Source organism: Pholcus phalangioides, unplaced genomic scaffold, assembly GCF_987345545.1.
Source record: "Pholcus phalangioides strain wild (caught in Gottingen) unplaced genomic scaffold, Ppha-v1.0 ptg000002l_1, whole genome shotgun sequence".
In the NCBI taxonomy this organism is placed as follows: domain Eukaryota; kingdom Metazoa; phylum Arthropoda; class Arachnida; order Araneae; family Pholcidae; genus Pholcus; species Pholcus phalangioides.
This window is the reverse complement of record NW_028301595.1, coordinates 6,493,500-6,508,045: the sequence shown is the minus strand read 5'-3', so window position 1 is coordinate 6,508,045 and position 14,546 is coordinate 6,493,500. Positions and strand designations below refer to the sequence as shown.

Genomic DNA, 14,546 nt, shown 5'->3' with positions numbered 1-14,546 from the left:
AGAAATGAAAAATATTCCAGATGTTATTGAATTTGAAGAATCTTTAGCAAATTTCCAGTCTTAACTAATGCTGTTTAGTGTGACAAGTAGTTTGTGTTGACATTTTTCAACTTTAAATAAAACCTAAATAACTTTATAATACAGTTCAAAAAACAGTCTTCAACTATTTCCGCAGGTTATTTTTCCCCTTTAAACAATTTACCTGATGAATATGGTAATTATTGCCTTAATAAAGAGTATTTAAAGTTATTGCCACGCTACACTTTCCTGTAATTTGTCTTCAAAGAAACAATGACTTATCAAGGTTTCACTTGATTTTTGCTTGAAATAAAGTTTCCGAAACTTCTTTCAAAGTTCTCTAATTATTTCAATATGTAACAACTACTGGATAACAGTGCAAAAAAAAAAAAAAAAAAAACTTCATTCCTCCTGCTTCAGAAAACATTAAAATTGTAAGTAACGCAAAATGATCACAGAAACCCATCATGTCACTGAAGGTATATGATTATTTATCAGAATATAAAAGAAACGTTGAAATGCAACAGATATTGTTCATCCCGTCAAATATCAATATATAAAATAAAAATTAATAAAAAATGCACTCGTAGCAGGATAATGAATATTTACTCCAGCCTTTTTATGCTCCAGTTTACCAGCAGAGTATTTACATGCATTAGAGAGCAGTTCATAAAATAAAACAAGATGAAATTTCAAACAAAGTCAGACTTGCAGATTATATATAGTCAATATATGAGTTTTAAAACTTATAATGGGATAAAATAGCATGGGGCAGTTAGAGTAAGCTCTAAACTGCATGCTAATAATGCGATAAAAGCATATGCCAGAGAGGAAAATAGAATTGTCCAACTTTTAAAGCCACACGTACACTCATTCTCTCGCTCACTACCACATACACACATACGCCAAATGCACAGAATTATTTAACTTGTGTAAACCCTCTGACTTATATTCTTACTTTTAGGACAGAATTTTAAGCATTTAGTTAGCTGGCATGCTATCGACTGTTTTGTTAGATGACGAAGAGGATGACGTAGATGTTCCAGGGTTTGAGTTCAGTGCCTGGGTTGAGGCAGCTGTGGTGGTGACACAGGGGTTCAGATTTGTGCTGCTACTTTCCATTGAGCTCCCGGTACTAGACATGGCCAGTTTACGCATTTGGCGAATGACAGCTGTGGCATTGTATGCTTGCTGCAAAGAAGAGGGGGAGGGGAAATGGTCTCAATCTAGAAATGCTTATAAATTATGATGGCAAAATCATTTTGTGATTAAAATGTGATTGGTTAGATTTACTGACAGTTTCCCCAGCATATTTATTGTATTTTGAGCATGATATGGTAATGTCTTGATAAAAGAATGAATTAATGTCACACTTTATAGTTAGCATTATAGAATTAGGGGTCACTGCTGCTGTCATTGTGGCAAAAAACGATGAAATATTTCATTCATGGAAAAGAAAAAAGAGATCAGATTAACAAAAAAAAAACAAAAAAAAAACAGGTGTTCATTTGCCAATGTTTTTAAATAACATAAATTTGACAAAATTCTCACATTTAACAAAAATTTTTCATAATAAAAACACTAGTAGAATCCGCGATAGGCTGTGCACATAGTGGGGCGACCAAGAGGTATGGGAGTGTATAATAAAGACTAGCGACGAAAAAACCATTGTATCGTTTTGTTCTACACTGCATATATTCGAGAAGCGAGATGAAGGAGAGAAAGGAGCCAGTCAATGAGATGTGCAACTCAAACAAACAAACATGTTTGTTTTCACCTCGATCTGCTGATTGGTCCTTTTCTCCCTCTTTTTTTCATTACCTCCTTAAGGGAGAAAAAAGATCTTCTGCGGAGGGATCATCATCATACCATTACATTTCAGAGAACCTCCTCTGGTTATTTTCTCTATCTCCTCTAATATGTGTGGGCATCTCTTCTTCCACCCCATATGATTTTTCTTCTTAGTCGTAATTCTTGTATCGTGTACCTCTTCGCCCCAGTATGCACACTACCTTAGCAATACATAGCAATATAAATGAGAGTAATGATGACTAATTGATATCTGGAAGTATTTCGTGTTCATTTAAGTGAGGAGCTTTCAACTGTTGACACAGTGTGAGCCACATTTGACATTTTAACGAAGCCAGCAGACAACTAAGCTATCCTACACACATGTTAATGAAGAGCTCAGCAAATCATGTTATTCGTGCATTGGAGACCTCTGGCTAAAGTGATAGTACAGTAGAATCCTGATAACTTAACATGTGGATTACTCAACATTTATTATTTTCACGGTTGGCATATTATACTAAATTCAATGCGGGAGAAACCTCTAACATGACACGAGATAGCTAAAACTCACTTAAGTGGACTACACATGATTTGTATTGTGTTATCACACAACTAATTTTTTGAAATTGCCTGTGAATTGGCCAACGCAACATATCTATAGACCCCCAGTGCAAAGGTCTGAAATTGTCATTATTTATCAGTTAAATACATTAATATTTGCCTTTTGTTCTGTTTCTTGTATGTAATCAGAACCATTGGCCGTGGATTGGCACCGATCGTATTGTTGCTATCTTGAAATAGTAATATTGTTTAAATGTTTAAATACTGTGAAAATATGTAAATGACTTTGATGACGTCTTCGATTATTATTGTATACAGGCCCTGTATGTATGCCCTTCATACTGAAGCTGCACTCACATTCGCTTCTCGTATTTATTTCCGTTGCTACATTTGGCTGTTTGGTGGGAAGTTAATCCAATAAGTCTTGATATTTAATAGCTTGTGCTGAAGCACATCTGGATGTTTTAATTATAAACTAAAATCGTGTTTAAGCTTGTTGCAGATACGATCATGGTACAGTGCTGATGATGATGCTGCAATCGTGGTCCAGCAATGATAAGCCAATCAAGATCTAACAGTGTTATAACCCTTGTGCTGTACAACATCCACGTCCTGTGACGATGTTTGGAGGGTTCGCTGATTTCACTGTCTGAAATCTGGACTTCTGAAAAAACTGTCTACTGCATTTGATGGGCTCATGAAGTAGAGATGTATGTTTTCAGAATTTGGCAAGATTTCTGGAACTTTGTTGAATCAGTTTTGTGAAATTATTCACGAACTCTGCTCATTTGATCTCTGAGACTGACCTTAAACTGTTACAATTTCTGAAAGTTATATTAAGCTTGGAATCAACACTGATTTATATAAATGAATGATTAATAAATGAATTTGTATAATAGAAAAATCTATTTTGTTTTCCATTTTGTTGCCTGCAGACCTGGGATATCAAAACATAGAATCCAGGAAAGTACCGTACTGGTACACGTAACCTTTTATGCAATGAATGATGTTCATCCCCGGATTCATAATGCTTTAAAACAGCATTTCTCAACCTTTCTGAATCCAAGGACCACTAAAATGTCTGAAACAATTTGACGGACTACAATTTCAACACGATAGTGTCCCGTATTTTACAGGATGGTGGAACAGGCAGTTCTATATAGCACGAATGTTCTATTTTATACAGTTTCATACTATTTTCAGGGCTGATTCTGGACATTTTTCAAGTGAAGCAAATATTTTGGTGATAAAAAATTGCCCCCCCCCCCCCCCCGTTCAGTAGGCGAATTCTGTGGCAACGCAGTTCGCGGGATTAAAGATCCGGCAATGACTATTTTAGACAGTTTTATGCAGCTGCCCTGATTTTTTCGATGAAGCTTATTTGAATTTGGAACGCTTACTAAGCTCGTGAATGAATATAGTGTTTATAACTGATAAATCATATTCTGATAAGTGTGGCTGTAGAACCACATTTTAATTCCCAGTGACTTAAATTTTAAACCCAGTGCCTTTATTTCCTAACATTTGTAAATTTTTCAGCAATTTTTGCAACAACTGTTGATTTTGCCGACTTATGGTAAAGTTTTTAGTGTCCAGTATTTAAGATCCTTCCCATATTTTACTTGATGAAATATAGTCTTCAAGTCAAAACGATTGTTGTCGTTTTTTTCTTTTGAGAAATACATCTTTTTTTTTAGGTTACTGCATATTTTGCAATGATTAGCAAATTCATTGCAATGTTTTTTGTTACAAGTAGTAATATCCTGTATACAATATATAGGTTCGTGATTTTGTTGATGAGATATGGTGATGCCAAGTATGAAGCTGTAATTTTCATTAGAATCAATAAGAATATCACTACGATCAATTACAACTTCATCGTCGCGGATCATAGGTTAAACGCTGCTTTAAAATCATGCAGACAACAAATGGATTACAAGAAAATAGTTTTCCTCCAAGACATATTTATTTTCACACACAGGATTACTAGTTACAGTTAACATTGAGTTCATTTTAGAATTAAGTCCTATGTCTCTCACAACAAATACAAAATTTTATCTGACCAAGATTCGAGGTTTTCATCATGTCTTGTCAGCAGCCTTCAGATTGATATTTTCCCAGCCGTTATTTTCTGCGGATCGGAAGATGAACGTAACAAAGAGCATCCAAGAAAGCTGAAGAGGACAGTCCTAATCTTACAAGTCGCAGCGATGTTGTCAACAGAGGATCATAGCCACCAGTCTACATGAATCATGTAGACTGGTGGTTATGGAACATGCTCAAGAACATGGCCTTACAGCAATAGACCATTTCAGCGAGAACCCATCATTGATTAGGGTATTGGTAATAGCTTCAAGGAAATCTGGTAAAGAAGACAAGACTCGACTCCACGTAAAAATCTGAACCAGCCAATACAATGGCAACAAATTTATGTTAAAAGTTCATTATATGGGATACTAGTTCAGGCCAATGGCGAAATAAGTTAAACTGTAAACGACTATATGTCGATCAGTGAGATATGATAAAAATGTGAAGTTGCTACCGACAGGAATGGTATTTATATAATAACAATCTATTTGAATCTCGGTACAGAGATAGTCCATGCACTATCCGCCTCAAGGTAAACCATGTCATAGCAAACATTTCACGTAAATATTTGCTATGCTTTTTCGCCATTTTACAGCTCTACAGAGATAGCTAGCCATACATGAAACTTTCCTCATCTGAAATCGGTTCAGCCTTCACCCATATTTCTGATAAGGTAGGTTCTATTTTACTAAATATAATGTTGCCGTAAACTGATACCATCATTTTAGGGGATCCTCTTGAATGCATATAAAATGTGACCAATACGTGCATATGGTGCTCATAAATTACAACCATTTTGAAAATTGCTGCAGAGTATATTTCTGCACACAAGGTACTACATACCAGATAGTCAAAGTATCTGTCACATACTCATTTGGAGACTGGCAATTTAACACTTATTATTTGGCAATGTTAGCAACATAACACTTATTTGGTGACTTCAGCAATTTAACACTCGCTCTTTGGCGAAATTTACTGAATTGGTGTCAACATTAGCAAAATTTAAACTCATTAGCCAAGCTATTAAAAGGCTGTTGTTTTTATTTTTTTGTGAAACATCATGAAAAATCAATGGTAGAAAACTAATTTTCATATCAAATTGTACGGATAATAAAAACAAAAGACTTACTCTCCATTTTGTTTTGGCAAAATTTTTCCTCAGCTGTTCACTAACGCTAGCCTGAATATTCTTATCACCAGCAGTATTGCCACTGATCCTGCAGATAGCATGAAAAAAAGGGGTAGAAAATTCAGCTTAATTGTCCACCTTATGCACATATGCAGATAGTTAGTATATGAAATATACAATTAAATTGCACCTTGATCATGTTATTTATGGGACGAAAGCACAAATACGATTGTGTGAAGCAGTCTTTCTTAACCCATTTTTTTGTCCATGAACCCCCTCCTTTTGTACCATATTTTCTTCTGCCCCCCCCCAATTGAGAAGAGCAAGACCCTTCCTACTTATTGAATTGACTTTCAATAAATTTTAGTGAACAAAAATTTTATAAATATGGTCAGTCTCCAGACCCCTAAGCTAGAAATCATTAAATCTCCCTCTTCTCCTCGCTAAACGCAGGGTCATCTCAACATCATGGATTCCCATCCCAAGGATGTTCAAGCATTAAGTTTTTATAGGCAGTTATACTGAACTCAAAAAATATAGTAATGCTTTCTTCCAGCATATTTCACTTTATCTTCTCATATCCAATTTTCTTTTACAGCTGTTTATGCCCCCACAACCACCTGCAATGGCTGTCGCTTCACTTGATAGTCACCCGTAGAGCCCCCCAATATCCCAGAACCATGAGGAGAACCAGTGATGTAAAGCACTAAGTATAGAAGCACTATTAAAAAATAAAATCAGACTGAAGGCTGGGATGAACAAGAAACTGTAAGAAGATGAAAATTGAAGACCTTTTATTCAACACTAAGGTACGCCACCCAATCAGGATTATAAGTGCATTGCCCATTATGTAACATGGTCAACTCATTTCTCTGTCTTATACATGCGGATAAAAAAGATAAGGCTTTATAATGTCCAGACCATTCAGTTTGATGCCAAGTGTCTTACTGATTACACTGAAAACATTATGGTCTAAGCTACTTTTTAATGCATTTTCTCTTAGCTGAATCTAAATCTTTCATTTCATATGGAATATATCAAAAGCTTCCTATAAAAGAAATGGAAGTGTATCAATAAAGTGATTATGCATTGGACATGATGGGAACTGATGTTCCCAATCGGGAACATCAGTTTTATTAATTTAAAAGATATATATATATATATATATATATATTGTTATGATAAACTTTTCTTTTCCTGAACGCGTAAGATTCCAAACTTAATTTACAAAAATAAAAATTTCATTCATTTGAGCACTTATGCTATAAATTTAAAATTAATTTTTTTTTAATTACCATATTTTAAGGAAATATAAAAAAATTCAATTTTATTTTTATTTTTAATGGTGTTTCTATGGACAAGCCCAGAAAACCTACAGGAAATTTTTTTTTCATGAAATTTTCAGTTAATATCTCTAAACTAAAGAATCAGAAGGAGAAATGAAGGGGGGGGGGGGAATTTAAAAACCAATTCAAATCTGAATTTGGCTGGTAAAAGGTTAACTCATGGCCACCTCAGAATCTTTTCCAGAGATGCACCTCCACTTCTCTTCCCGAAAGTTTTCGAACACAATCCATGTAAAATGAAAAATTCTGTGAATACAAAATGCATTAAAAAAGGTGCCTATGATTTCAGAGCAAGCTTACTTTCAGTGCAAGATTTCAGCATCAAACTAAACAGCCTGGACATTTTAGGAGCTTATCTTTTCTATCTGCATGAATCAGACAGAGAAATGAGTTGACCAAATCACAAATGGATGGGGGCACCTACAAACTAGACTGGATTGTGTCAACACAAGCTTTAGTGGACTAAAGCTGGTGTTGATTGTGTGTGTGTGCACGCGCACATTAATGTAAAATAAAACAAATATTATCCCTCATCTTCTTGTAGATTCTCATTTATCCAATTTTGAAGCTGTTCATTTTAGCCCACAATCAGTTTTTATCTTTTTTATAGCATTCCCTGGTTTTTTTTTTTTTAAACACCTTATCTTTAAATTTTGGGCAGAACCTGGAACAAATCAAACAATTTTCAATAGAAACCCATGGAAAATCATGTTTCGGCTTATGAAGATTTTGACTAATGAACATTATTTTTGAACGAATCATCTTCATTAGCTAAGGTATCGCTGTATTGTTTTTTCCTTTGAGATGTTTTCTGCAGGATAAAGTAAGCCTAGTTTTTTTTATTTTAATAGCTCAATGTCCAATTATTATTCCTCTTTGTGTATAGTCCTTCAAGGACAAAAATAGCTCTTGGGAGAAGATTGCATCAAATAATTTTCCAGGGTTGCGACAGTATGCTACCCTCGCAAAAATGTATTTTGTCCCTAAGTCATTTCCACTTCACCCATTTTCATTCTGCCTTGGCACTGCAAGGCAGTTTAAAGGATTTCAAAATAGCAACAATGACTCCAAACACGAAAGATTTAATACATAATAAGACAGCTTCAAATATAAAATAGAATCATCAGATGTCAAGAAACCTGATGAGCGAATGAATTCAAAGTTAATTTCATTAAACATACAAATGCACTTCGAAATATATTCAATATGTATTAACTGATCACATACCATGGATGAGCTAATGCTTGCTTGCATGTATATCGTTTCTCCATATCAACACAAATAAGGTGACGGATAAAATCTTTCGCTATCATGAAAGTTACAAAAAATTTTTTAAAGATGTTTACATGTTTTTTTTATCATGTACATAATATTATATGCACAAGTTACAAAAAATATGGTTTCACCAGGGGTTGATAAATCCCAAATGGCCAAGTTGTTATGTTGTGCTGAGTGGTGCAGTGGTAAAATGCTCGTCTTTCACCCTGAAGATTACTATCAAGATCCACGGGTTTAAACCAGGGGGAAGAACATAGAAAACAACCTATCAAACCATAGGAACAAAGGTAAACAGGTGTGCCCACTATGGGACTCTCCCCCCCCCTCAAAGATGATATTTGATATATTTACTCTCATCAAAAAGTTTTTATTTAGGAAATTCTCTCACATCTTAAATCATCGTTAACCAAAAACAAAGGGGGTGATGACGAACATTTTGGGAACCATTGTATCAAGGTAATACAGGTGAAGAAAGAAAACTCTTTGGAGATAGTCATATCTTAAGGACGGCAAAATATTATTTGCCTCAGGCACAAGAAATTCTAGGACCAGCATCGAGTCGAACAATATTTTTCAGGCACAGAGAAAATGTTTAAAATGTGTCCCATAAAGCAGGATGTATGGTCTGCAAGTTAAGTCCAAAGTGTGGAGCGCGCACACACACGTTGGAAGTAATCTTGATTTTGGCATGGCTTGTAAAAAGGTTGGCCACCAGGAAAGGACTGATCCCAGGCCTTGTCTCAGGTCTGATAGATGGTGAATATGTGTGTCTCATAAATTTATATCAATTTTTCTGTCTAGATGACACAAATAAAGTTGATTTGAAAGGATCTGACAACTCTAGTATATTATGAATTAGCCTCAGTCAGCAGTGTTAGAAATTAAATTTATACTGAATAATAGTAAAGCAAATGTGAGTTCAGACTGTTACAGCAAATTAAAGGTGTCATCAAAGTGGCCCAGAGATCAGATGGGGGGGGGGGGTGAAAGTTTGCAATGATACAATGATTAATTGCCCGTATAATGATTCTCTGGTCCCGGCTCACTTCTCATAGTAATAGTATACTCCATCTATAGGAATAAATCTTGTATAACAACACAGCTGAAAGGTGTTGCTGAGTTTGGAGATTAGTGGAGAGGTTCATGATTTTATTATTATGTTGTAATACATTTGCGTTTCTATGAATTTTTGTTCTGTTTCTATGTGTATTAATATTGTACCGCTATATATTGGTGAAGTTTCTATATACTAATGTTGTGTTTCTGTATATTTTGTCTCTTATATACTTATTTTGTGTTTCAATGTATTGTATACTGTGTTATTATCTATGTGCAATTTCAGACAAAACTGTAGCCAATCCAGCTTTATGGCCAAATTCATGTTCAGCACACAAATTATATATGAAATGACTATTTTTGTTTCAAATGCAGAAACTTTGTCAAAATTTGTTTTTCAAAGTTTAACTCTATTGTATATCAATAATAGGATTCCATCATACAGAATAAAGTGCAATGATTATTGGGTACCACATGCACTTTTAAAAAATGGATGACATGAAAATTGTGAACTCACCAGATTCCGATATATCATCCCAGTATGGTGAGTCAAACTCAAATTCCCCCTTGAGAATTTGTGCGAACAAGTTGGCATCATTTTCATCATAGAAAGGAGGGTAACCACATAACCTGGACAAAAATAAAAATGATTAAATGATAGCTATTTTAAAAATATAAACATCTAAACATGCAATAACATGGAACAAAAGAGGCAGGAGAATCACAGTTAACGCTCTTTTTTATTGGCTCTAATCTGCCAGAGACTTCTGCCACTTCAAAATTTCCATGATGCTTTACAATTTCAGCGATGTTTAGCAACTCATACTTCGCATCATTTCTTTTTAAAACACTGTTGTTTATTTTGTTCAGAATTTCTCAAAAAAAAAGAGCAAACAGTACATTCCATTGATTTTCTCTCAGCATCATTGACCAAATATCTTGTTTTCAAGCAAAAGCCTTTTATTTTAGCAATGACAAGCCCAGATATTCTGCAAAGTTGATTTCTCAATGAAACACATTTTCCCGTCCCCTTTACTTTGCATCTTCTGAAACTCAGAGGAAAACTTATTTCACTAAAAAAAACGAGATGCAACATTTTAAGGGAGGGTCAGTGATTTCAGCGTTATGTTGTTAACCCATTGATGCCAGTTGGTAAGAAAATTTGCCATTCAACATTTTAATTTTTTTCTTCACCAATAGATGGTGGGAGAGTGGTTCCACACTCGTTGTTTTTTTCTTTCTAAAAATCAAAGTCATCTTTAATGGGTTAAAAGGCTTAAATATCACTTCTTTTGGGTATAATAACAATAAATTACAAAAAAATATTCAAATGTCAAACAAATAATCCTCTTTCTCAGGCTCATGTCAAAGTTAAGCAAACAAGATTGCATGTCAAATGTAGAAATCACTGCAGTGCTCTATTTTTATTTTTGACAAGACCAAAATCCTGTTTCACATCAATTAGTATTTCATGATAACAAGGTTAAACTGCAGATTTAAAATGGAAACTTCACAAATATTGGTATCTTTCCAGGAAAGTTTTATGACTGCTAAAAATCATAAAGCTTTAAGAGCATTTCACAACATTTCATACCGATATTTTTTTGTCTATCATGACACATAAACACTGAATCAATACTACTTACAATATGTAGGCTATAACACCAATAGACCAAACGTCAACTGCTTTACCATAAGGTTTTTGAGCTAAAACTTCAGGTGCTATTAAGAAGAAAAACATACATTATGGTTTTCACATAATTAAAAAATTCTATTCTGATAAACTAATGCAATTTTAATTTTAAAGAAAATGAAAAAAATCAAAGCTTAATTCTAAGCTATCTTTACAGATGAGATCTGCAAGATAGACTCATTCAAATGTTGACTTTAAGGCGTCACTGGTGAGTATATACTCCAGTCACCAAGTATTAAAACCAACTTTTGTGATTTATTCATATACTAGTGTGTTGCACCTTCAATTTTCAATAGATGATGAAAACGGTCTACTATAGAGAATGAGAACAGTTTACTCTTAAGTTCAGCTATGAGATCTGTGTTCAAATGTATATTACTTTAGAGCAGGGGTTGCCAAATGGGAGTGCCAAGATCCCCACCCCAGAGTACCATATCCTTTTTACTGTAGAATTATTTAAAAAAATAATGCCGAGTTGAAAAAATAATATCAATAAATTACTTGAAAAGAAAAGTTTCAATTAAATTAACATGCAAAAGCACTATTGTCCATTCCCAACTGCCAACCTCTGCAAGCAATATTTTTCACCACTGCTCCAGGTAAAAAATAAACCAAGAAACAGGCTGCTTGATTTGGGCAGCGAGCAACATGTAAGATTGTTAAAAAATACAGAACGAAATTTTTAAAAGCTTATAACAGAAATGTGAGTTCGCTGTGCATACTTAATTCCTATTTTATATCATGTGTATGATATATTCATGTAATAAAACTCATGCCAAACTCAAAGATGTTGCTTGGCTAAGGAATGGGGGCTCCATGGCAGATATCAAGATTTCCAGGAGTCCAAGACTAAAATTATTTAGGAACCGCTACTTTAGAGCATGTAAGCTTGTGTTCATTGATCCAACTTCTGACAAGAGCTTAAATTTTCTTGTCCAACTTACACACCAGAACATCTAAACCAGTGTTTTGTAAAGTGGGATGGCATAAGCTATGGGTATAACATATGATCATATGGGCTGACTTGAGTTGGGGAGGGGAATGAGAGAAACAATATTACTGGAGGAGGAGGAGATGGAATGATTTCAAAAATTAAAGGATATTGAGAAATAAAGCACAGAAATTGAATTGTTTATCATCAAAATCACAATATTTCTTAACCAATTTTTTTTGTAAAAAATTATGTCCTTGGCCACTCTATTTTCACCATCACTTGTTTAGGTCGCTAAGGGTGAATGGTATAAAGCAATTCTACTGTAATATCATGAATTCTAAAAAATATTTGAAATTTATCGTTTTTAATGAGATTACACAAAATGTAAATCTTACAAATTCAAATATTTATTTTGAGCGCTAGAAAAAAAGGAATCAAAGGAATCAAAGGAATGAAAAAGAAAGTGTTTGGGTGCCCATAGAACAGACATCTCAATGGTTTCTACAAACCTACATATCCTGGGGTCCCACAGGCTGTAGCCATAATGCCTGAATCTTCCATTTTGGAGAGACCGAAATCACTGATCATGATTTTGGAATCTTCATTAGGACTATAATACAGCAAGTTTTCTGGCTGCATATAAGAAAGAAAAAAGTAAATATTCAAGTCATAGGAACACATTCATAACAAACACAGTGATACTTTGGCTAATGAACACCTCTGCTTACAAATTTTTTGGCTAACTGAGACTTTGACATTTTTCTGCCTCAGCTAGCGAGAATTGGATTTGACTAACAAACATTTTAGTTGATATGGATGCCTGCACTAACTTGAAACAGTCACGTCATTTTTGTGCCAATCAAAATGAATCCAATGAGTAACTATCGCTTGTGCAAGATTAATTTATTTCCACCTTGGAATCACTTTCAAGATATGTATATCTCTTTCTCTTTTAGAAAGACTTTCAGCCATTTAATGTGAAATGAATGATTAAGTTAAGAGAAAGTGAAAGTCTTAGACTTGAATGATTTCAGTGGATACGGTAAGACTCAATACCAAACTGGAGATTCTAGTAACTGATCTTTCCTATCTGCACGTGTGTGAGAGAGAAATGAGCTCACTTTATATTACATAGCATACCACCTTGCACACTTTTTTTTTCACTATAGCTCATAAAAACCTAACTGTATATCATACATAGTGTATAATAAAAAGATGTTTTCCATCCTCCCTTAAATTCTCCTTCATTGAATTGTGAGGTTGTTTATACCTCAGCCCTCAGTCAGTATTTACAATTTTTTGCAGTACTTTTTGGTGTTTTATGAAACTTATCTTCAAATTTTGGGTCGTTTCTGGAACGAATTAAATGATTTTCCCTAGAAACCTATATTTAAAATAGTGTTTCAGCTAACAAAGATTTAGGCAAACAAACATAATTTTGGAACAAATTATCTTCATTAGCCGAGGTATCACTGTATCATAAACAATTCTTGTAACACAAATTAATCACCCCTAGAAAAGTAAAGTATATTGAATGATCACACGTACGCAGCTTCACATCACGGAGATCTTGAGATGTTTCCGATGGAAGGATGGGTGTATGTAGAAATTTATTAATTTTTTTCCCAGAAAAGCAGGGTTGTTTGGTTTAAACCAAGTGGATTTTTCCAAAAATCACATAAAAAAGTGACCTAAATATAATTTTTTCCCTTGAAAAATATCATATTAGTTCATTATTAGCCAATATGTTTTATTCTTACTACATTTTATATTCTTGGGATATATTCTGATGGTATATCTTTAAATGGTGTAAGATGATATAAGTGGTTTTTTTTTCAAAATCTCATAAAAGTGGCCTGAATATAATTTTTTTTCATATTAAGTATCTTGGTTGCTTAAAGTTATGAATAGAAGCTAAAATTTCTCATTCTTGTCACATTTTCTAACTATTGGCTACATTCTGATGCTTTATCTTTAGCAAATTCATGAATAAGGATTGTATTACACATCTTGATGTAGTGGTGTATCATCTCACAGGATTGTTTTTGTTAATTTCCTTTCACAAAGAAGCAGCAACAGTAGCGACACTATCATGCTAGGGACAGACATGACAGATGACCGCCCAGAGAGCCCATCTTGGGATGGTTTGCGCTCTTTCCCAAAGGGATGGAAAGGTGGGAAATGCTAGGGACAGGTGGTCTGATAATCCAATAAAGACACCAACTGCCCCTGAGGGACACAAAGACCAGTGTACTATTAGTTACATGACCTCACAGACATTTTCATTTTCTTTCCCACAAGAAGTAGCACATCTCATACTGTATATCACCCAGTCTTAATATTCAATATTGGTTTTTTTTTATTTTCATCATTAAGCCCAGTTAATCAAGGTATAGTAATAACAGCTTTATGAAAAATAATCAGCTATACACAGAGGGAGATTGTAATTAAAGTTTTGATTCCAAACTATACAATAAGAGCTACTGGTCAGAATGACTTGAAAATTTACATGGGTACTCCTGAAGCAATGGAAATTTCTTTGGCAAAAGAAAAGAAAAAAGTGCAAGTATTGCAAAATGTGCAAGTAGATCATGCTGTACTTCGCCAGCAGTATAATCTATTTTTTGCAACCACATCATTTTGCCAGTTCAA

At 34.2% G+C, this 14,546-nt stretch overlaps 1 protein-coding gene across 3 annotated transcripts in view; it reads right to left on the bottom strand.

Moving 5' to 3' along the window:
* Positions 1–488: 488 nt before the first annotated feature.
* The window catches only part of CaMKI (Calcium/calmodulin-dependent protein kinase I), a 38,794-nt gene continuing 24,736 nt past the window's right edge, over positions 489–14,546 (bottom strand). For all 3 annotated transcript variants that reach the window (XM_089237534.1, XM_089237543.1, XM_089237550.1), the window contains exons 6-11: positions 12,404–12,527; positions 10,914–10,989; positions 9,785–9,897; positions 8,161–8,239; positions 5,588–5,675; positions 489–1,209 (exon numbers count right to left, since the gene is read on the bottom strand). In XM_089237534.1, coding sequence (XP_089093660.1) covers positions 1,000–1,209; positions 5,588–5,675; positions 8,161–8,239; positions 9,785–9,897; positions 10,914–10,989; positions 12,404–12,527 — 690 coding nt within the window. In that variant the 3' untranslated portion in view covers positions 489–999. The remainder of the gene's footprint in view (positions 1,210–5,587; positions 5,676–8,160; positions 8,240–9,784; positions 9,898–10,913; positions 10,990–12,403; positions 12,528–14,546) is intronic.